Source organism: Electrophorus electricus, chromosome 4 (genome assembly GCF_013358815.1).
Source record: "Electrophorus electricus isolate fEleEle1 chromosome 4, fEleEle1.pri, whole genome shotgun sequence".
In the NCBI taxonomy this organism is placed as follows: Eukaryota; Metazoa; Chordata; class Actinopteri; order Gymnotiformes; family Gymnotidae; genus Electrophorus; species Electrophorus electricus.
This window is the reverse complement of record NC_049538.1, coordinates 31,459,066-31,484,065: the sequence shown is the minus strand read 5'-3', so window position 1 is coordinate 31,484,065 and position 25,000 is coordinate 31,459,066. Positions and strand designations below refer to the sequence as shown.

Below are 25,000 nucleotides of genomic sequence, written 5' to 3'. Positions count from 1 at the left end.
TGCAGTCTGTCACACGTTAATTCCGAGATCCCGGCTGAGAGCCTTCAGCAGTGTGGACCCTCAAAGGAAATGTTTCACAGGGGATAATGAAGCCGCAGCCGTGTGATCGCGGTCACGGCAGGCAATGCAGAACATTTACAACGATGCTGAGGTCCTGCAGAACATGTGGTTACCATGCTCTTAGTATATTTATCATCTTTGCTTTCCAAATTTAATGTTACTTTTAACATTAAAACATTTTCATTGCGAAAATCTCAAAATAACTGAAGCCATCCTTCTGTCAGACATGAAGACTGAAGGAAACATGTGCTGTTTTGTGTCAAACGTTTCACACGGACCACAGATGAGCAGAGACTTGGAAAGAGGTCAGTGAGGAGATCCAGGAGGGAATGTTCGGAGAATCTAAACGACTGAGAAACGTGGAATGCTTTGGCAGCAACATTCTGCTCGATTAATCACGTCTGCTGTGTAACATAAGGTAGCAGGGGTTTTAAACACTCACATCAAATACATCATTACTCACGCACACCGTTCTGAATGACAACAAGCAGAATATAAATGCACAAACACACACAGACGCAAACACAGAGAGAGAGAGAAAGAGAGAGAGACGCAAATAAACATACCCATAACCCACTGCCTTTTGGAGTGTGTGTGTGTGTTCAAATTTAAACATCACCAAAGGAGCTGATAAAATATGAAATGCACAAAGAATGTTGCTCTTCAGTGTGTGTGTGTGTGTGTGTGGGGGGGGGGGGGGGGGGGTGTTTGGTGTGTGTGTGTGTGTGTGTGTGCGCACGCGTGTGTGTGTGCGTGTGCACGTGTGTGTGTGTATGTGTGGGGGGGTGTTTGGTGTGTGTGCGCCTTTGTGTGTGTGTGTTTTGTGCGCATGTGTGTGTGTGTGTGTGCGCGCATGTGTGTCTGTGTGTGGGGGGTGTGTGTTTGGTGTGTGTGTGTGTGTGTGTGCACGTGTGTGTGTGTGTGTGTGCGCGCATGTGTGTGTGTGGGGGGTGTTTGGTGTGTGTGTGTGTGTTGGGGGGTGTTTGGTGTGTGTGTGTCTGCGTCTGCTCCCTTCACTTCTCTTTGATCACTGCCATGATTTCATCTCTGCAGACTAAAACAAGTCTCATCACTATCTGAGAAAGGAATTACACTCTCCCACTGATCCAGGGACAGAGAGACAGAAATGAGAAATACACATCTCAGCAAAACATGCTCAGGACAGCAGACGATTCCAGCATGGCAACATTGATTTCTCAATTCTGCTCGATCTTGCTGTCACTGCTATTGAGCCCGTAGTGTTAAAATACCTAAAGTGATTGAGAATGGACCGTAGTGCTGACACTCACACTGTGACCTAAAGGTGTGTGTAGTAATGGGTTTCCAGCTCCGCCCCACCCCTGGTAACTCCGCCCCTGGTATTTAACAGTGATAAGTCACACCTTTTTTATCTCCCATGATAACAGACACATTCTCTTCACACCTGTTAATACAGCTGACATCACCTGCAACACCTGCCATATTCCACACACACGACTTGGCCAGGGCACGGGAGAGTCTAAGTGTGTGTAGGGACCCCTGGACCTGTCACTCAGACCATATCAGGAAGACCGTGGGACATTATGGAAAACATTCACATGGTTATGCACTCACGGCGTTTCAAACTGACGAGCGTTCATATACACAGACATCAGCGCGCGCACTTACTGCTGTGGATCACAGCTGTGCACGGTTCCAGCCGACAGCTCTCTCTCTCTCTCTGGCCCTGTCGGACACACTCGACACTGTTGGCTAAATGTGTATAACCTCAATTAAACCACGCTTGAAGTGTCTGACAACAGCCAACATCGTTCCTCCGGGAGTGGGCCAAACCGATGTTTCCACATTTGTCACCCTTCTGAAAGAGCCATCGCGGTGTTGTCTCGCTCAGAGACGGAGAAACGCTCCCCGTGGTCCCTCCTTAGCATTTGCCGCTAACCCTGCCCGGCCGTGAGACACGTCAGCCCCACTCCTCAACACCAAATGGCTGCTCCTGTCTACGGAGACGCGGTGACAATTTATGTCCCGCGCAGCCCTAAAAGGTCCTCTTGGAGCAGACTGCACACTACTAAAACCTAGGACCACACATGCCCAGCAGCATGGAAAAACATGAAGGCTGAGATGACCTTCTACCACTCCAGAGAAAGAGAGTGGATGTGCGTACCTCTCTGTCCAGCAGGGAGGGGGAGATGACCGTGACGATGTTGCCCCTCTCCGGGTCGATGTAGAACATGTTCGGCGAGGGCTTCTCGGGCTGCTGTCTCAGAATGTTGTAACGCAGGACGGCGTTGTCAGTGCTTGTGTCGTCAGCGTCAAAAGCAGTCATCGTCATTACCGTGGTGCCTGTAACACAGCATCACCGCTCGCTTAGAAACAGTGCGAACACACGATACACCTCAGCACTGTGCTGCGTACATCACAATGCACCAACGTGCTGTGCTTATACCCAATCAGACTGCTCTGTGCTTATACCCAATCAGACTGTGCTGAGTTTATACCCAATCAGACAGTACTGTGCTTATACCCAATAAGACAGTGCTGTGTTTATAACCTATCAAATTGTGCTGTTTATACCCAATCAGACTGTGCTGTGCTTATATCCAATCAGACTGCTCTGTGCTTATACCCAATCAGACTGTTCTGTGCTTATACCCAATCAGACTGTGCTGTGCTTATACCCAATCAGACTGTTCTGTGTTTATACCCAATCAGACTGTTCTGTGCTTATACCCAATCAGACAGTGCTGTGTTATACCCTATCAGACAGTGCTGTGTTTATACCCAATCAGACAGTGCTGTGTTTATACCCAATCAGACAGTGCTGTTTATACCCTATCAGACTGTGCTGTGCTTACACCCAATCAGACAGTGCTGTGTTTATACCCAATCAGACTGTTCTGTGCTTATACCCAATCAGACTGTGCTGTGCTTATACCCAATCAGACAGTGCTGTGTTATACCCTATCAGACAGTGCTGTGTTTATACCCAATCAGACCGTGCTGTGTTTATACCCAATCAGACAGTGCTGTGTTTATACCCTATCAGACTGTGCTGTGCTTACACCCAATCAGACAGTGCTGTGTTTATAACCTATCAAACTGTGCTTTGTTTATACCCAATCAGACTGTGCTGTGCTTATATCCAATCACTGTTCTGTGTTTATACCCAATCAGACAGTGCTGTGTTTATACCCTATCAGACAGTGCTTTGTTTATACCCAATCAGACAGTGCTGTGTTTATACCTTATTAAACAGTACTGTGCTTATACCCTATCAGACTGTGCTGTGCTTATACCAATAAGACAGTACTGTGTTTATACCCTATCAGACAGTGCTGTGCTTATACCCAATCAGACAGTGCTGTGTTATACCCTATCAGACAGTGCTGTGTTTATACCCAATCAGACAGTGCTGTGTTTATACCCAATCAGACAGTGCTGTGTTTATACCCTATCAGACTGTGCTGTGCTTACACCCAATCAGACAGTGCTGTGTTTATAACCTATCAAACTGTGCTTTGTTTATACCCAATCAGACTGTGCTGTGCTTATATCCAATCACTGTTCTGTGTTTATACCCAATCAGACTGTGCTTTTTTTATACCCAATCAGACAGTGCTGTGTTTATACCCAATCAGACAGTGCAGTGCTTATACCCAATCAGACAGTGCAGTGCTTATACCCAATCAGACAGTGCTGTTTATACCCAATCAGACAGTGCTGTTTATGCCTTTTCAAACAGTGCTGTGTTTATACCCAATCAGACAGTACTGTGCTTATACCCTATCAGACAGTGCTGTGCCTATACCAATAAGACAGTACTGTGTTTATAACCTATCAAATTGAGCTGTGTTTATACCCTATCAGACTGTGCTATGTTTAAACCCAATCAGACAGTGCTGTGTTTATACCCAATCAGACAGTGCTGTGTTTATACCCAATCAGACAGTGCTGTGTTTATACCCTATCAGACTGTGCTGTGTTTATACCCAGTCAGACTGTGCTGCATTTATACTCTATCAGACTGTGGACTGGGGTTCAGATGCCTGGCTTGTGCTGAACTTGGAAAATCAAGTGCTGTAAGGAACTGCAATAATAATAATAATAATAATAATAATAATAATAATAATAATAATAATAGTAATAATAATAATAATAGCAATAATAGTAATAATAATAATAATAGTAATAATAATAATAATAATAATAATAAACAACTTCAAAAGTCTCCATAAACTTTTGCTTGTTCTTAGCCTTCTAAACACAGTCAGATCTGACACCCTAACTGATGAACAGATACAGCCACTACGATCATGGACCCTTCAGTGCTGAAGGCAGTAGGTACCTGTCTGGATAAGGGCATGGCCTACAGCCAGGTGCATGGCCCTGGACAGTGAACAGGTATAAAGTCGAAATGCAGAACCTGCATAAAGACGACGGCATCACAATGCCTGGCACGGCCATGTGTAGTACAGTAATAACAAAAGACTGAAACTCAGAAGAGGATGAAATGAAAATATAACAGGTGTATTAACAGGTTAATTAATAATAAGTCAGATTTCTTTTTCTCTCATTTTCATATTCAAATTGAAATAGCTTTATTGGCATGAACTATAATTAACAACTGTTGGCAATGCAATGAACAGAATTATTAAATATTAAAAGTGATAAAACTGGCAAATATTTCTCTCTCTCTCTCTCTCTCTCTCTCTCTCTCTCTCTCTCTCTCTGTTTGAGTGACATCATACAGAAAGCTAACCTGAAGAACACGTCATGTGCACATGGATTCCTACAGCAAAGGTTTGAATTTTTCAGAAACTTCAGAAAAAAACTACAGCAAATGTCACAGATAATCCAAGTACACTAGACATAAATGAATATGCATCTATATAACTGCTAATAGTTTTAGCCCTATTCCTTTGTCAATAAAGTATACACTTTAATATACTTGGCCATGGTATGAATTTGCAATATTGGCATTGCGCTGAAAATAACTACTTCAATAAACCCCTTCAAGGCGAAGTAAAATACTGCTCAATTAAATTCCGCCACTGTGTAAATTAACCAGGACAGCATGTCTGGAACACTTCACAGCAAAAAAAGACTTCTGGGGAAGGAGGAAAAAAACTTATGTTTGCTTGTGTGAGGTCATGAGGGTGCCTATAGCCTTTAAAAGATCTCGTACCTGAAGATCGGTTATCAACACGAACAGCGCCTGTGTGCCTACATTGAATTTTAATGTTGCATCTGTTTTTGAGCTCATTATTTTACTTAAACATCTGAGCTAATTGTCATGAGGTCCTTCTCAGTACTCAATCATTAATAAAGTTGGTTATTATCATTATTATTACATGAACGTGTCTTCAGTGTTACTCTCTTACGTATTAAAAGTGCCTCCATCAATATGGCCCATGACAAAGCCCTCAGCTCCCTCCAGCTCCCATCAGCTCACGCATACATCAACCAGCATGTCTAATTGGTTAATTGGACTGACCAGGCAGTGAAGTCAAAACCACTAATGTGCAATTATGAGGCAATTGCTTCAAATCCGTGCAGATTTCAGGAGCCATCGTCTTTCTTCATGAAGTCCATATTCTCCGTAGTGCCGAGAGACATTCGCTGTTAACTGCATCAGGAGGTTTAATGGAAGGACTTCAAATGGACAGGCGCAGACCTGCAGGTCACCATTACAGTGTTATCAGCTCCTCACATCATATCTGGAGTACGGGATCAGTCCCTGCTCTCCCTCAACCGGAGACAGAACACTGAAATGGAAAATGTCTCATCAAATGCCAGACTAGAGCCGTTAATGTAATATCAGTGCTTTCCACCTACGGCTAATGCAGCCTTAACTAACTACGGGTCCTTAAGTGATGTGAGAAGGTTGCACTAAAAGATGCTCTAGGCTAAACCTGATTAAACCTGATTTTAATCACTTAGACGCTGGCTTGTGCTATCGGTTGCAGGAACTGGTTTCACATACTGGTCTTAACTGGTCTTAACAAGCACATGACGGTTAAAGTTCTTTGCACAGGACCCAGTTCTATGTTACCATCTGCCCGATGTGCGATTCGGAACGATCCGTTCCAGCTCTTTCCCAGAAACGCTTATCTCGGGAATGTAGCTCTGCTCCTGGCACAGAGGTGGGCACTATCGTGCCACTGGGAGCTCAGCGCCAGAGCCAGCAGCAGCACATGGTCCAGGGGGCTGGGAGGGGCCTACACAGCTCCGAGCCAATCAGCTAGAACCTGGCCAGGCATCACACTGCTCTTGTTCTTGGAAAGACGCACCGTGCGTTTTTATATCTGTGTGCTTCTGTTCAAACCCTCACAGGAAGGAAACTGGCATGCCCATCGGAACACTGGGAGACAGCGTTAAAAACCTTTCATTCCCGTTACAGGACTAAATTACTAAATACCTCCTGCTCTGCAGTCTGGAGGGTACTTGGCGTCGACTGGGAGCGTGGTCCAGATTCCAGTCTGTATCCACAGAAGCGCTGGGTGCATTTGCTGCTCTGAGTCAGGAGAGGGCGCCCTCTCATGGCAGGGGCAGGATTTCACTTTGCACTGGAGTTGACCAGGCAGTAAAACAAAAAGAAATGGGTCTAGTGCAATTTGATAGTTTTTCACTTTCTCTCTGGATTTACACATCTGAGGAGTCTGTAGGTGATTTTAGAGGGCTTGACTGCCATCGAGCAACAGCTAAGTCTGACTAAGTGTCATTAAGAGCACGGCACTCTTCTGCAGGGGCCGGTGGTGACTCCACCCAGTCTCCTGAGCTCCGCCCAGTCTCCTGATCTCCGTCCAGACTCCAGAGTCCTGTGCTCCGCCCAGGTTCCTGAGCTCCACCTAGATTCCTGAGCTCCACCCAGTCTCCTGAGCTCCACCCAGTCTCCTGCGCTCCACCCAGTCTCCTGATTGGAAGCACGAGTACCTCCACCCTCACCTCACATACCTCATTTAGCTGGTCAGTGTTGTATTGCGCCATGGATGCCACGGTAGATTGTTAAACCTTCACCACCACATGCATAGAGGATGGATTATGTTCTCAAAATGACTCCAAACATGTGTGTGCCTCACAGTAATCTTTACTATGTCCAATTACATTTAATTTTAAAATAAAAGAAGAATCTCTTTAGGACTGTGACAGCACGTTAAGCTCATCTTCTGAGCGTGGGCAGCGGATCACGACGGTGTCACATGTAGCACATCCACTATTACAGATGTCCAGGGAAATCAATACGCCTCCTGGATCTGGTTCACCTCAGGGAGGCCACGGAGTTGTGTGATCGGCTTTGTAATGGGAATGAACAGGGTAGAGATTGGGGTAGGATGGGAAAATGATGGAGGAGAGAGACAGAGAGAGAGAGAGAGAGAGAGAGAGAGAGAGAGGAGAGATGGATACAACGGTGAATGAGGGGAAATGAAAGAGAGAGAAGAAGAGAGAGAGAGAGGGGAGGAGAGAGGGGAGAGAGGGGAGGAGAGAGGGGAGGAGAGAGGGGAGAGGAGAGAGAGGGGAGGAGAGAGGAGAGAGGAGAGAGAGGGGAGGAGAGAGGAGAGAGAGGGGAGAGGAGAGAGGAGAGAGAGGGGAGGAGATAGGGGAGAAGAGAGGAGAGAGAGGGGAGGAGAGAGGAGAGAGGAGAGGGCAGAGAGAGGGGAGAGGAGAGAGGGGAGAGAGGGGAGGAGAGAGAGGGGAGGAGAGAGGGAAGGAGAGAGGGGAGGAGAGAGAGGGGAGGAGAGAGGGGAGGAGAGAGGAGAGAGAGGGGAGAGGAGAGAGGGGAGGAGAGAGGAGAGAGAGGTGGAGAAATGTCTGATGGGAGAAAAGGTGACAGAACTTCAACACAAGGATCAAAGCATTATCTCTGAACAAGTCTGAAGTTTATAAACCATGTCTCTAATCATACATCTAATCTAATAATCTGATAACACACCGAGCGTGAGATCACACGCCGTCGGGAGAGCAGCCTTCCTCCGTGCGCCTGGTTATTGTCGTGACACAGGAAGGAGTTGGCACAGGAAGCGAATGTGACAGGAAGCCAGAAAATGAGGAAGTGCAACAAAGGTGAGACCTGAAGACAGCGAAGGCAGCGATTAACCCTTTCCTGCCCGAGTCTGCTGGCCATTTAAATCTCAGGCCTTCCTTTGTTAAAAGGTTCCCTCACAACACTTCTTTAGTTTAAGTGCTTTTTGGATGCTGAAGTCTTAAGTAAAATGTCATCTTCTTTAGCTCTATAAAACATATTTTATGTGTATTGCTTTACACTTTATCATACAGTGCTTACAAAAAGTTGCACAATTGACATAAATTGGCTATCTAATGATATAACATTATATCTAATTTGGCACAATAGCTATTATATGGTTGTTTTGCGGGCAACAAACATGTCTTTTCAGACGTGACTGCGCTCAGTGTGAGGTCCTGCCATACGTCTGCACAGACAGAAACTCTATTGGATTTACTTAGCTGGATTGTGGTCACGGGCTTCACGTGAACGGCGCCCCCTATACATCTGTGTTGTTTTAACAGCTCGAAGTTCAACTTATTACACCGAGCGCTTGTCCTGGTCTAACAGATTCAATAGCACCTCTAGTCCCACAGACATTGCTGAATTTAGTCAATAAGCGCTTTGTTCCAAGGAGTGTTCGATCATGTCCTGTTGGTTCGGCACAAGGGTGAACTGAGCACAACACCTTCAGTGTTCAGAGACTGCAGTGTGTGTGGCATTCTGCTGCTAGCTGGGTGGTGTGGTGTGGAAAACCCTGTCTGAGTGCTGTCTGACCAGGCACATAATCTACCGGACATATACCCCACAAACGTAATCTACCGGACATATACCCCACAAACGTAATCTACCGGATATATACCCCACAAACATAATCTACCGGGCATATACCCCACAAACATAATCTACTGGGCATATACCCCACAAACGTAATCTACCGGGCATATACCCCACAAACGTAATCTACCGGGCATGTACCCCACAAACGTAATCTACCGGGCATGTACCCCACAAACGTAATCTACCGGGCATGTACCCCACAAACGTAATCTACCGGGCATGTACCCCACAAACGTAATCTACCGGGCATGTACCCCACAAACGTAATCTACCGGGCATGTACCCCACAAACGTAATATACTGGGCATATACCCCACAAACGTAATCTACCGGGCATATACCCCACAAACGTAATCTACCGGGCATATACCCCACAAACGTAATCTACCGGGCATATACCCCACAAACGTAATCTACTGGGCATGTACCCCACAAACGTAATCTACTGGACATGTACCCCACAAACGTAATATACTGGGCATATACCCCACAAACGTAATCTACTGGGCATATACCCCACAAACGTAATCTACTGGGCATATACCCCACAAACGTAATCTACTGGACATATACCCCGCAAACGTATCCTGCGAGGCATATACCCTGCATCACAGATCCCGCTGTGAGGTCACACAGCTCACCTCCACCAGGCATGTGCTCTGTTACCTTTAACTGTTTACATTATGACAAACAGAGCACTTCTACCACAAGGAGCATGAGCACTGATTTAAAAGAAATGATAGTCTGGCATCACAGACTAAATACTTCACAGGGGTTAACTTTCCAAATACCACGATTGTAACAGCTTGAGTATTCCCACAGTAGAACATGTAACAGTAATTACATAATAATTACAAATGTGAATGGATAATAAATATGTAATAAACCTACAATACAGACAATCCCATAGATGAACATCACACTACAACAGCCATGACACAGCATGCTATCTGTTTAGTCATTCAGTGTGTGTGTGTGTGAGAGAGAGAGAGTAATGTTCTGTGTGTGTGCTTGGTGTGTGTACTTGCGTGTGGTGTTTTGCGTGCTGATTGCCGGCATGTTGGTGTTGGTGCTGTACGTGGCTCCTGAGAGCAGGACTGAGAGCTTCTTACACTGCCTGCAGGACTCAGGCAGGACTCAAAACCCCCGTCTCCTCCTTCCAGGGGTAGGCTGGGGTCGCTCACCCCTCCACACACTCAGTGCGCGGCAGGAGACCCACGATGAGCAACGGCGTCTCGGTGAGAAACATGCAGCCGCCGTGTTGCTCTGTTTAGTCATCAACCGGCTCATTTGTGTCTCACTAGTCTGCTGCAGCACATGAGACCACACACACAGAGAGAGAGAGAGAGAGAGAGAGAGAGAGAGAGAGAGAGAGAGAGAGAGAGAGAGAGAGAGAAAGAACAGAGAAAAAAGAGACAAAGATAGAAAAGAGAAACAGAGAGAGAAGAGAAGAGAGAGAGAGACAGAGAGAAAGAGAGAGAGAGACAGAGAGAGAGAGAAGGAGAAAGAGACAGAGAGAGAGAGACAGAGAAAGAGAGAGAGAGACAGAGAAAGAGAGAGAGAGAGAGAGAGAGAGATAGAGAGAGAGAACTACAAACCAGCAGTGATGTCAATAGATTAGAATTCACCACCTCACCCAAACATTTCTCATTAACAATGTGTTGGTTATTAATCTGCCCTGGAGCGATTTTCAATTATATCAAGTACACATCATATTATGGCCATTACTGAAAACAAGGGTGTTAAGATGGACAAACATGCACAAATGGAATGGCAAAGTAAATGAGCAAATGTAACCAAATCAAATCGTGTCCAATTAAACAATGAATAAAACGAATGCAGATAACTGTAGTGGAAGCATGTGCCTGCATACACACGTATATGTGTGCACGCGTGCATGTGTGTGTGTGTGTGTATACATGCATGTTAGTACAGAAGTGTGTATGTATGTATCTGTATATTTGCAGGTGTATAAGTACAAGTGTTTGCATGAATCTATACACCCACATGTCCATATGAGCATATACACACATTATATACGTTATATACCTACACGCAAGTCTGAGTGTGTGCACGCTGAAGTCACCAGGGACCAATGCTCTCATCGTCTCTGTGGGAGCTTAGTGCCCTGTTAAGAGAAGCTACACGCATCTGCCAGAATCCCTGCAGCTCACAAAGTACACACCGCACACACCGCGTGGCATTATGTCTCTGTGTTGGGTCAGAGAAACGTATGGAAATATAAGATAACAACATACAGGCTGTAATACTGGACACAGCTCCCTACTGCCCCCTCTGGAGGGTCTGTGTCACAACCGCACGCTTGGGTCCTGAGTCACCGCATCCAGACCTACTAACCCGGAAACACACCCAGACCTGCATGTCTCTCTCTCTCTCTCACACACACACACTAAAAACCCACAACAATTACACACTTTACTAGCAGATGTGCGCGCAGACACAGACACACACCCACACAAACATATAAACACATGTGCCAAAACACACACAACCATGTGTGTGTGCCCACAAACACACACACGCACACACAGCTAATCAAAACCACTGTCCAGTAGGACCTCGAAGTGTTCATCTTCCTGCAGACAAAAGACACTGGCTCTCCTGTGGCCAGCTTGGAGCAGCCAGACGGAGGGAAAACAGCTGGGAATCTTGGGCACTTTCATGTCCGTCAGAATTCCAAAAGCAGAGCCTCACGGAAACAGGGATCAATTCAGGAAGACGGAGAATCCAGTGGGCTAAAGGCAGCGATGGCTAGTGTCTGAGCCCATTCTGAATGTTTCTCTCTCATACACAGTCATCATAAGTTTAATCAGCATCTTCAACAAACGCCTGGACGTACACTAGACTAATAAGAAGCTAGAGGTGAGTGTACACTGTCACTCGAGTTTGAGTGAGTAGCAATAAAATTTTATAAAGGAAACACTGATTTAATGCACAAGTTTAGAATGATGTCCTGAACCTGCTGAAAATATACTAGAATTTGTGTATCACATTATTTTATTGATCATTATCGCCATCATCATCATCATCACAGTGTTCTTCTCTCTACACACACGCATTGACTAAAACAACGGAGGCATCTCACACTAGTATTTCAACAGAGTAATTAATAGTTCTAATAATGCTATTTTATTTAGTTTCAAAGAGAGCCCGCAGGTCTGCAGGAAGCCATGAAACAACGTTCATTTGCTTCCAAAAGTTCTAAAGACTAATTAATCATCCTTGTTCACGTCAGGAGACGAGATTACCCAGATTACATCAGACGCCATCGTGGGTTCCTGTTCAGCTCAAGTTATCCACCGCCTAAACAATGACGGCCTCAATCAGTCAATAAAACGAATCCCTCCAGGCATGTCACTCCTCCAGGAAGGCTGGCCAGAGTCTTTAGAAGTGTCTCCGTCTGTCTGACAGGAGTGTTATCTCTCCAGCGGAACACAACGGAAACACCGATTTACTTTTACTGACTCTCCTAATCTGCTTACCAACAAACAAATACATCACTCCCTTCAGAGGAGAAACCCAACACCTGCAAACACACAAGAAGCAAAAGCGAAATAGAGGGGAGATGGAGAGAGAGAGCGGAATAGAGAGGGAGAATTCTTTTTTAAAATTCAGCATGATGTGTTCAAATAAAAACAAAGGAGCCACTCAGACACCTGGCTGGCAAGCCACAGACCTGAGGCGGCAAGGCGCTTTAAACTGCCGTGACTTTACCTTCTTTACCAGCCCATAGCAATCAAATTCCAGGTGCTTTACACGGCCTGTGCCAGAGAAACACGGGCGCCTGGGATCAGCACGAACGCAAAGAGAGACACGTCGGATCCCCAGTCTCATCTGTGGAGAGACACAGCATGCCGACGCAGAGCTACGTACAGACACAGCAAAAGACGCTGGGTACAGGTACAAAAATCATCACTCAGTAGTGACACGATAGTGCCTTTGACAGGGGGATTAGTGGGTACGTGGAGACACACGTCGGACGAATGTGACCACTCCAGACCAACAGAAAGAGCTTACAGACCTCTCACTGTAACATCTGAAGCCTGTCCGACAACTCCCCTCATCTGATGGCTGGTCTGGAGTCTGACAGCTCACCTCCTCTGAAGCCTGTCTGATATCTGTCTGATGCCTCACCTCGGACACTAGGGACATCAAATACTGACTAACACCCAGGATTTGTTTTCTAAGCCAAAGCCATCAGTTACTAACCAGACATCTGGTCTGGACTGACTAAGAGACCAAAACAACCTCGTAAAACTCAAACCACTCAGTAAAGTGCTAAACAAACAACAGACAATAATGAGGAATGCCAGTAAACAGCAGATATACGAAAATGCAATTGGTTCACCACAGAGACTTCAGATGGGCAGCCTTCATTTAAATGAATAAACATGGCACCACATATGTTGAGCACAAAACGAACACTTGGGATTTGCCCAGCTTCCTAACCTGAATCAAGACAGCAGAAAAAGCAACTCTGAAGAGCCGTGATTGTTAAGGGTCACTAGGAGGTCTGTGTTTAGGGGTCACTGGGAGGTCTGTGTTTATGAGTCACTGGGAGGTCTGTGTTTATGAGTCACTGGGAGGTCCATGTTTAGGGGTCACTGGGAGGTCTGTGTTTAAGGGTCACTGGGAGGTGACCGACACAATGGTAAAAATGAAGGAAATCATCAACTCAACAGACAGGAAACAATTGAGGGGAGACAAATGAGATCAGATGTTTTAATAGCTATGTCATCACTGGATCGAGAGAGAGAGAGAGTGAGAGAGAGAAACAAAGTACAGAAAGAGACAGAGGACAGAAAGATAGAGAGAGGACAGTGTCCAGAAAGAGGGTGGACAGTAAGAGACAGCAGACAGAAACAGTGAGAGGTGACATGGCAAATCTCCTGGCTGGGTAAAGACACGTCTGATTTGAGGAGCTTTGTGGTTCTGCTGCAGTGCCAGTTGAGTCTGGGATTACCACAGGGATTATTTCAGCGTCTCACTGAGGTCATAGACAACAGGGCAGGACCCGAGTCTGCAGGACACTCTGCATCTAATTTAGACTTTGCCAAAATAAAATGAGCTTAAAATGATCAATGAAACAAACAAACAGTTAAAACACTAGTTTAAATCCAAATAACTAACCCATGATTTTGGTTGCAGTTAATTAATGATAACAGTCAGAACTAGTGTAGCATAGCAGGGTTAATTCATCCTTAAACATGTTTATATTTTACCCACTTTTTGACATTTAAAAAAAAAAAAGATCTGTTTTTCTACATGAACTTTGGAGCTTTAAAAGAGAAAAATGCAATCTGTGTCTTCTAATGGTCAGTGTGGTCTCTCTCTCTCTCACTCTCTGTCTCTCTCTCGCGCTCTCTTGCTCTCTCTCTCTCTCTCTCTCTCTCTCTCTCTTCACTCTTTCCCTATCCTGCCAGTCACAGCAGGATGCACATGTTACTAATTATGTAGGACACACACATGTTTTTAGCCTTTTGCTAATTTGGTGGACAGAAATAAATGTGCCTGTGACAAGGTAGGTGGAGCAGCGTACCAGGGGGCGTGGCGTTTAAACTACCTATGTAGTAGGGGGCGTGGCGTTTAAACTACCCATGTAGTAGGGGGCGTGGCGTTTAAACTACCTATGTAGTAGGGGGCGTGGCATTTAAACTACCAGTGCAGTAGGTGGCGTGTCGTTTAAACTACCTATGCAGTAGGGGGCGTGGCGTTTAAACTACCTATGTAGTAGGGGGCGTGGCGTTTAAACTACTAGTGCAGCAGGGGGAGTGGCGTTCAAACTACTTATGTAGTAGGGGGCGTGGCGATTAAACTCTACCCATGCAGTAGGGGGCGTGGCGTTTAAACTACCTATGTAGTAGGGGGCGTGGCGTTTAAACTACGCGTGCAGTAGGGGGCGTGGCGTTTAAACTACCTATGTAGTAGGGGGCGTGGTGTTTAAACTACCTATGTAGTAGGGGGCGTGGCGTTTAAACTCTACCCGTGCAGTAGGCGGCGTGGCGTTTAAACTACCTATGTAGTAGGGGGCGTGGCGTTTAAACTCTACCCGTGCAGTAGGCTGCGTGGCGTTTAAACTACCTATGTAGTAGGGGGCGTGGCATTTAAACTCTACCCGTGCAGTAGGGGGCGTGGCATTTAAACTACCTATGTAGTAGGGGGCGTGGCGTTTAAACTCTACCCGTGCAGTAGGGGGCATGGCGTTTAAACTACCTATGTAGTAGGGGGCGTGGCGTTTACGCTACCCGTGCAGTAGGGGGCGTGGTGTTTAAACTAACTATGTACCAGGGGGTGTGGCATTTAAACTCTACCCGTGCAGTAGGGGACGTGGCATTTAAACTTTTTTGGTGCAGCAATAGTTTCGAACATGTTTGGGTTTAAAACAGTGTTTGTGCTGACTCCTCCTCTGACCTGCTCTTAGTACGAACACAAAAACACAACCCGGAGTTTTCCTCACTTCACGCTGGCACATAAGGATGTGTACAATTTCTCACAATGGGGATTTGACTACGAACATCACCCCAATAAAAATATATCTCCTAATTACAAACTAAATACAACAAATTAAAAAAAATCATAAGGAAAAACAATTCTACTGTGACTATTAAATGTGAATCAGTCAGTTGCCATGTCATTATGCATGGAAAATTATAATTGAAATTATTTAAATAATTAGTCATATCACAAATATGTAAATATTATCTTTCTCTTCATAGTGCACCATAATAATAATAATAACAACAACAATAATAATAATAATAATAACAATATTACTTCCCTGACAAATCTGTTGTCTCATCCATGAATCTGTCATTTCTTCACATTCAAACAATGTTGAAACTGTCACTGCGACACGTCGCCATGTGCACCAGTCATGACAACAGCACAGAACAATTCCTGCTTCATCCACAATTCCTGCTTCATCCACAGTTCCTGCTTTATACACAATTCCTGCTTCATCCACAATTCCTGCAGTATCCACACAGGCCTGTGCTGAGGTCTTTGATATCTGCACCATGTCCACCACAATCTCCCCCAAACCCACCAGACCAGCCAAACCAGTCAGACCAGTCAAACCCACCAGACCAACCAAACCAGTCAGACCAGCCAAACCTTTCAGACCTGCCAAACCAGTCAGACCAGCCAAACCCACCAGACCACAGGAAACCAACAAACCAACACACCTGTCCACAGGAGACCAAAAACCAACAGACCTGTCCGCAGGAAACCAACAAACCAACACACCTGTCCACAAGAGACCAACAAACCAACACACCTGTCCGCAGGAGACCAACAAACCAACACACCTGTCCGCAGGAGACCAACAAACCAACACACCTGTCCGCAGGAGACCAACAAACCAACACACCTGTCGGCAGGAAACCAACAAACCAATAGACCTGTCCGCAGGAAACCAACAAACCAACACACCTGTTCGCAGGACCTGCTCTGTGTTCAAGCTCATCTGAGCCAGACTATTAATTGAGGAGTAATAGATACTAATGCAGATCTTGTTGAGGGGTAAGGTCTCCATGACTACAGATCCCATAGGAACTAGATACCCGTTCATGTGAACATCTTAGAAGTCTCTTTTTTCTTTTTTCTCTTTTTGAGATCTTTGCTGAAGTAGAGGAACACTTGAACATCCTTTGATCCAGGGCATCGTTCCCTTTGATCAGACATAAATGCAATTTTGAAATGGAACTCTGCCTTTTCATAATCATACGTTGAGAATCTGATGTTTTAGCGGCCTAATTACGTGTCCTAAACAGAGCATCCACTCCACAAGGAGCCCGAGCAGCTTAGGACGCAGCACAGACGTAACAACGTCCTCCATTAAAGCAAATCTCCCATGAACTTTTACCCCCTAAATAAATGAATTAAATAAATGAATGAATGAATAAATAATGTGAGCTGCTGTTTTCTACACCGCATGTGCAACCTTCTGCTCCACCACCTCACTCTCTCCTCCCTCCTGATGAAGTCTGCAGAAAGATTAAAGAGCACATGGGAACAGTGTTCTCACTCCAGACTCCTGCGTTCTCCAGCCTCTCATGGGCCAATGGCACCAGGCTGCGCGGGTCAGCCCGCCAGAGTGGGCCGTGCACGGCCGTGCTGACAGCTGAACACATGCGTTTGTCTGTGTGAACTGGGAGCCAGCCAGATGAAGCCGACTCCGTTACAGATCAACCGGTAGTGAGACCCCTGCAGTAACATTTGTCTTCACCAACATGCTTCACTACAGAATGGTTCACTACATGCTTCACTACAGAATGGTTCACTACATGCTTCATTACAGAATGGGTCACTACATGCTTCACTACATGGTTCACTACAGTCTTGCATATAGTTATTTAGCAGCGTTTGTGTGTTCCTAGTTAAGTTTTCTCCAATTAAAGTGGAACTCTAACTTAGGGGGGATATGCTATGCAGTCATGAATAAATAAGTATATAAATAAATAAATAAACCTCTTTGAACTTTTCTTTTGGAAGTCTCATTCAGTTCATGGACCTTAAAGAAACTGGAAAGTTTCTGTTTCTGTTTCTGCTCAAAACCATTTCCAGTAGTGAGCCATACAAGAGCAGAATTCTCATTAAGATGAATTGGATATTCAGAGAGAATTTCACTCACAAATATCATTCACAAGTCCTCTCCATTTCAGAGTAATGAAATATTTAAGACTTAGTCAGATGTGCTGAAACAAAGTTATAGCTCTCTCTCTCTCTCTCTCTCTCTCTCTTTCTCTCTCTCTTTTATTTATTTAAGAATAGAATCATTCAGGTCTACATTTAAAATTTAATTTTCAATATCTTGTTTGAAACTTATTTTGCAGCTGAAACTGTCATAGATTTGATTTGGGAATGTCCTGAAGTACATACGGACATATGAGCCCAAACAGGACATGTGACTACAAACAGGTGTTTGTCTTGTTGTATTTGTGGTTTTGTGTCTTATCAAGTGTGTAGCAATCAGTGAGACTCACATATCAGAGGTCACATGTCTAGTGAGAGCCATTTGATTGGGTGTCATGTTGACCACAGTATGACTAAATTTTGTGCATTACTTACATTTAAATTGCACCAAAGAGGTATTTCAAGTTTCTTAGTGTACAAAATCTGTGAGGTGTACGTCAGGTGTAAGACTTTCATTTTGACTTTCTGAGTGTGTCTCCTGGAACCCAGACACAACCCAGCATTCCCGGTCCGAATCCCCACCGCCCATAAGGAGAATCTACGGCTCTGCCAGACTACACACTATTCCCTATACACCATACACCACACACTATACCCTATACACTATACCCTATACCTTACACACTATACTCTATACCCTGTACACTATACACTATACCCTCTACACTGTACACCACAGACTGTACACCACACACTATACCCTATACACTATACCCTATACCTTACACACTATACTCTATACCCTGTACACTATACACTATACCCTCTACACTGTACACCACAGACTGTACACCACACACTATACCCTATACCCAATACCTTACACACTATACTCTATACCCTGTACACTATACACTATACCCTCTACACTGTACACCAGACTGTACACCACACACTATACCCTATACACTATACCCTATACCTTACACACTATACTCTATACCCTGTACACTATACCCTCTACACTGTACACCACAGACTGTACACCACACACTATACCCTATACCCAATACCTTACACACTATACCCTATACCTTACACACTATACTCTATACCCTGTACACTATACACTATACCCTCTACACTGTACACCACAGACTGTACACCACACACTATACCCTATACACTATACCCTATACCTTACACACTATACTCTATACCCTGTACACTATACACTATACCCTCTACACTGTACACCACAGACTGTACACCACACACTATACCCTATACACTATACCCTATACCTTACACACTATACTCTATACCCTGTACACTATACCCTCTACACTGTACACCACAGACTGTACACCACACACTATACCCTATACCCAATACCTTACACACTATACCCTATACACTATACCCTCTACACTATACACCGCAGACTGTAGTTTGTGTTAGTGTTCTGTACATTGGTTTTTCTTCTGCAAATATAGGTGTTTTATATATAGGTACACGTTTTTGTTTTTTTTTAATTCTAGTGTGCAATTTACTGCTATATAGACTACATTTACATTTACAGCATTTAGCAGATACTCTGATCCAGAGCGACGTACAAACTAGAATACTGGTGAAATCCAGGGATCACTGCTGATGCCTAGAAGTGTGAAACACATATAAGCTCTATAACAGACAACAACAGGCTGGAATTCTGTTCAGGTTTGCCTTCAGTCGAACTGCCCAAACTCCAATGAAACTGACAGGAAGTGCACAGACGCTGTGTGGAGGTGGAGGCCTGACCTCAGTTTGACCTCAGTGCCTGACCCCGGGGGAAGACGGAATCATGGATGTAACCTTTCGTTGAAAGTGATGACAAGAACAGCATGCTAGGTGGCGCATTCAGTTTGGAGGCTCCTCACGTGTCCCGAGGCACCGACTGTACAGACTCAGCGCTGGGTCTGAATGGAGGAAGCTGGACTAAAGGTTATGGCCTGTTTGTCCAGTCCAGCAGTGCTGCACACCACACGCAGTATCAGGACTGTGGGTATAAATTAAGTGCAGTACGTTTGGTCTCTCTTTATTGAATTAAACAATATTTTGGCTCATTTCACAAAACGGCAGGTGTTCCACATTATGCTGGCAACGTGAAAATATACAAATCTTACATATGAAAGTTTATATATAGGCATGAAGGTTTTCTGTTTTTGTCATGAGGAACATAACAGGCCTACATTTCATGTTATTGACTAAAACAATCATATTATTACTTTATAAACAGACATTATTACTGAATAAACGAAGCAAATACAGTATGTAGAGGAAATGCTAATATTTTCAGAATTCGCTTTCAAAAAGTTGTGGGGACAAAACCAGCCATTTTAGAAAATGGTGGGAGCACGCCCCCAGTGTAAATGTCGCCCATGGATATACAACAGCGGGGAAATATGAGGATAAGACATCTCCATGACAGCTCTCGAACGCCTCCTGTTCACGCCCTGAGATGCTTGCAGCACACGGATGTCCAGCTGACTCAGCAGACGGTTGGCTTTGTTTGGTCCTTATCGAACCCTGACGTTACTCACACTGAGCAGCAAGCGCGACCCCGAGCAGGTCTCACTGCACCAAACACACGTCCATATTAGCCAATATTTCCTACCTTCTGACCAAAAAATCTACTGAAAGATATGTGTTTTAAAACCCCAGCTAGTCCTTTGTACTACACACACACGGTTGTTTTCACGATGGCTGAGTCTCTCACGAACTCATATTCGCCCATCAGTCAAGTCCATAAATTGCTGTTTTTGTTCCTGTAAGTCATTTCTTCACATAAACTAACCCACGCAAGCGCCTAGTGGATCTCAGGAGAGCTTTCCGCAAATCACTTCTGACATTCCAAACCATGACGGGGGAAACTGGAAAAACTGAACAAAGTAATTAAGAGGCTCTTTGGCTCGTGTCTGGAACGAGAATGCCACACTTGTTTGCTTCTAGGGGAGCAAATAAAATGTATTGCATCTTGACAAATGAAAGCAGGAAAAACTATTGTGTGTGATTTAGCAGGAAACTTCAGGGAGACGCGACACTGGTACAGCTCCTGTTATCTGCTCGACTGAAGCGCCACGCTTCTCAAACCCAGCAGGAAGAAGCAGTGCGCGATAAGAGAAGGAAACCCATTCAATTTAAACTGAGTTTAGCTTTGGGGGGGGAGGTCCCTCAGATGGGGGGAGGTCCTTTGGTTGGGGGGGAGGTCCCTCGGGTGGGGGGAGGTCCTTTGGTTGGGGGGGAGGTCCCTCGGGTGGGGGGAGGTCCTTTGGTTGGGGGGGGAGACATCTTCATGCTGTTCTCTCGCTCTCTCTCTTTCGTTTACGTTTACAATTACAGCATTTATCAGATGCTCTTATCCAGTGTTTGTCATTTCCTCATAGATGCATCCTAGTACAGTACAGTAGGTTAGAGTCCAAGATGCCAGTGAACTAGAATACTGTAGAAATACAGGGATCAGTGCTGATGACTAGAAGTGTGAAACACATATAAACTCTATAACAGACAACAATCAGTGCAATAAACAATAAGGACTAGAGTTTGTTAGTCAACATCAGCGTAGTAAACAACCCTACAATAAGTACTAGTTTTAGTCAATATAGGAGCAGGGTCAGTGGTCATTTAAATATCCCATGAGTGGACGGGTCTTCAGTCTGTGTTTGAAGACCCCCTATCTCTCTCTATCTCTCTCTCCCTTTCTCTCATATCTGTGTGCGTTTGCGTGACTCTGACATCATAAATGTCACTTCACTCGTTTTGACCTTTGCCCTATCGATTGCTTCTCCACAGTTCCTCCCTTTATGAGATGGAGTAGTGACCTTGTGGCACCTCCGATTAATTCTCAGTGTGAAGTTAGAAGTCTTTCTTCCGCAGTCCCAGTGGTAAGTGCACTTAGCAGACAGTGAAGACACACACACACACACACACACACACACACACACACACACACACACACACACACACACACACACTTCTAACTTAATAAAGAGAGATGAAAGATGTGCCAATTCTCTTCATGGTCATGGCAATGACCTCGGTTGCTTGTGTTTTGAAAAAGATGGAGCGCATAAGTGAATTAAGTAGACAGTTAGTGCCCAAAGCAGACGGCTCCTCATAAGTCAGACGTCTCTGGGACGCGCCAGCGAGTGATTCAGCTCTGCATGTTCTAAGCAGTAGATCTGACACGTAGCACTGGAGGGGTTTTTCATCAGACCTCGTGGAGCTGTGATGTTCATGCAACACTTCCATTCTGAATCAATACTCAATCAAAGTGTTCACACCCCACATCAAATGTGTGGTGGACTGGATCGCACACACACACACAAACGCACGCACACACACACACACACACACACACACACACACACACACACACACGCACTCGTTGGGGTTATTAATGAGCAGCTCTTTGCTCAAACAAGCCTGGCTGATGTCATTTTAAATAAACCAGAGCAGGACACTGATAGCAGCGTTGGGCGGTGACCAGTCATCAGTCTGGGGCTGGTGATCAACTTCACACATCTGCCACAAAGAATACTGAGTGAGAAGCTGGTATGTGTGTGTGTGTGTTTGTGTGTGTGCATGTGTGTGCGTGTGTGTGCGTGTGTGTGCGTGTGTGTGCGTGTGCAGGGTGGGTGCAGCAGTTTCGTGGCTAGGGTAAGGAGTTGACGGATTCTGGGTTCTTCTCTTGGCTCTGTGTCATATCTGACATCTCAGATGACACTCAGAAATGGAAGAACTGTCAGTCTCTGCCTGTAACTGCACGGACAGCACGCTGCAAAATTCCAGCTCCCATAACCAGTCGGCATGCAAACCACACGGCAAAGAGCTACACATGACACTCGCACTCACACACTCGCCGCGGTACGCATCACTAGGAACATCTGTTATCACGTCTATGGATTCTAACTGCAGCTCACTTGTGCTTTGATCTCACATTCCCTCAAAAATTGCTCAGTTCCCGAGGGGTGTGGGGTTTCCACGCTCACCGGCAGGAAGAGGGTTAAAGCCTGAGAGCGCTACAGTGGGGCACAGGATGCCTGTACCCCCCCCCAGCCCCTGACCTGCCACTGCTGATGAGGAGATTACGTCCTGCTTTACTTTAAAGTCCTGTGAACATGTGATCTCTGAAACTGGAGCCCAGCACACACCTTCTGTCTAATCGGACCCTAAGAGTCTCTGCCAGGACCACAGTGGGACATTTAAACCGGTTATCTTTCCGAAAATGTTCCGGCGAAACAATGACGAGCCGATAATCTAAAGTGGAGAGTAAAGAGCGAAGAGACTTTTAAACGTCACGGGCCATCCGTCCCCTGAATACAGAGGGACAGGATACGCAGGTATGTGTACGGAGGTCTAATGAGCAGTGGGAGAAGGGGAGGTCCTAAATCCTTAAGAGAGATTAGTGGAGCACAAGCATCCACAGGGGCGAAGACGCCATCCGGGATGGCCGGCCAGCTCGGCATCCTCTGAAGACACGGTGACTGACTTCATTTGCATACCACTCACCCATAACCATCAGCCATCAGCGTGGGAGACAGCGGGGATGGTGAGCATTTGACTGGCACATAACAATGCAATATAGCTTTAAAATGATGTGGGCCACCATATCAGGACCAAATGCACCGATGTGATCTGCATCAGAAACCCAAAATATATTCACATGAAGGGGAATGTGGAATCATAAACTCCAAAAGAGAATAATTCAGAAATCTACGTGTTAGTGCTGAAATACCAGCACAGAGCGCTGGGAAGAGTGTAGAAGGCTGTTCAGGGACATCAGTGCAGATGCTGTCTGCAGAGCCGAGTGAGAGAGAGTGAGCTCACAGAGTGAGAGAGAGTGAGCTCACAGCAGATAACACCTGTGCTAAAATTCCTTCTCTCTCTGACTGAACAAGAGCAGATCATCTAACATTAACCAACACTTCTGCAGATTTAAACCACCAACAGAACTGATCACAAAGCCATTAACATGAGGAGCAGCTCTGTAGTGCAGATGGCTCTTGAATGTGAATGGAGACGAATCTCTCACCCAATCCAAAAAACCCGTCCAAGCAGGTCATGTGAGCGCAGAGACCTGTCCTCACTCAGGTTGTCTGCAGCACACACGCTGGGCCCTAATTTAGCACCTGCTGGCCGTCTGAAGAAGAGATGATGAGGCTTTGTGAGAGTGAGAGGCCCTGCTGTGTGTGGGAGAGGATCTGCACCGCATGCCTCTGGGAAATCATCCACGTGCACACATCGCCATGCTACAAATTACCACCTGCACACACATTGCCATGCTACAAACCACCACGTGCACACACATCGCCATGCTACAAATTACCACCTGCACACACATTGCCATGCTACAAACCACCACGTGCACACACATCGCAGTGCTACAAACTACCACGTGCACACACATCGCAGTGCTACAAACCACCACGTGCACACACATCGCCGTGCTACAAACCACCACGTGCACACACATCGCCGTGCTACAAATTACCACGTGCATACACATCGCCATGCTACAAATTACCACGTGCACACACATCGCCGTGCTACAAATTACCACGTGCACACACATCGCCGTGCTACAAACCACCACGTGCACACACATCGCCGTGCTACAAACTACCACATGCACAGACATTGCAGTGCTATAAATTACCACGTGCACACACATCGCCGTGCTACAAACCACCACGTGCACACACATCGCCGTGCTACACACCACCACGTGCACGCACATTGCAGTGCTACAAATTACCACGTGCACACACATCGCCGTGCTAAAAACCACCACGTGCACACACATTGCAGTGCTACAAATTACCACGTGCACACACATCGCTGTGCTACGAACCACCACATGCACACGGACCGCCGTGCTACAAATTACCACATGCACACACATCGCCGTGCTACAAATTACCACGTGCACACGGATCGCTGTGCTACAAATCACCTCCCTGTATTAGTGTCGGCTACAGACTGATCATTTTCTTCCTCAGATCAGTTGTATCTGGGGTCCAGGCTCCGGTCCTACACAGCCTGTCCTGGCAATTAGCTATTGATTTTTCCAGCCTTCTATTTTCTAAGTCTGACGTTCAGACACTCACTCACCACTCAGTCATACCTGTAGCAACAGATCAGGCTGTAACACACACACACACACGCACACACATCTGGAGGTGAGAAGGATCCTGTCAGGAGGTGAGAGAGAGAAAGGGGGGGTGTCTCTGTTGGGAGAAGCTGTGATTAGGGTCACTGTAACCGGGGTAACACCTGAGTTGACATGTTGCCAGGTGGGCCTGACGTATCAGGAGACGTATTGAGTGTCAGCCTACTGTTTGCACACAGAAGAACACAGGTGGCGCGCACAGTCTCCCAGGAGAAATCCTGGATTGAGGCCTCAACTTTTTCCTGAATTCCTCT

At 45.6% G+C, this 25,000-nt stretch overlaps 1 protein-coding gene across 2 annotated transcripts in view; it reads right to left on the bottom strand.

The window, feature by feature from the left end:
• cdh13 (cadherin 13, H-cadherin (heart)) overlaps positions 1 to 25,000 on the bottom strand; it is a 267,459-nt gene that overhangs the window by 101,152 nt on the left and 141,307 nt on the right. For both annotated transcript variants that reach the window (XM_035525754.1, XM_035525755.1), the window contains one exon: positions 2,204 to 2,382. In XM_035525754.1, coding sequence (XP_035381647.1) covers positions 2,204 to 2,382 — 179 coding nt within the window. The remainder of the gene's footprint in view (positions 1 to 2,203; positions 2,383 to 25,000) is intronic.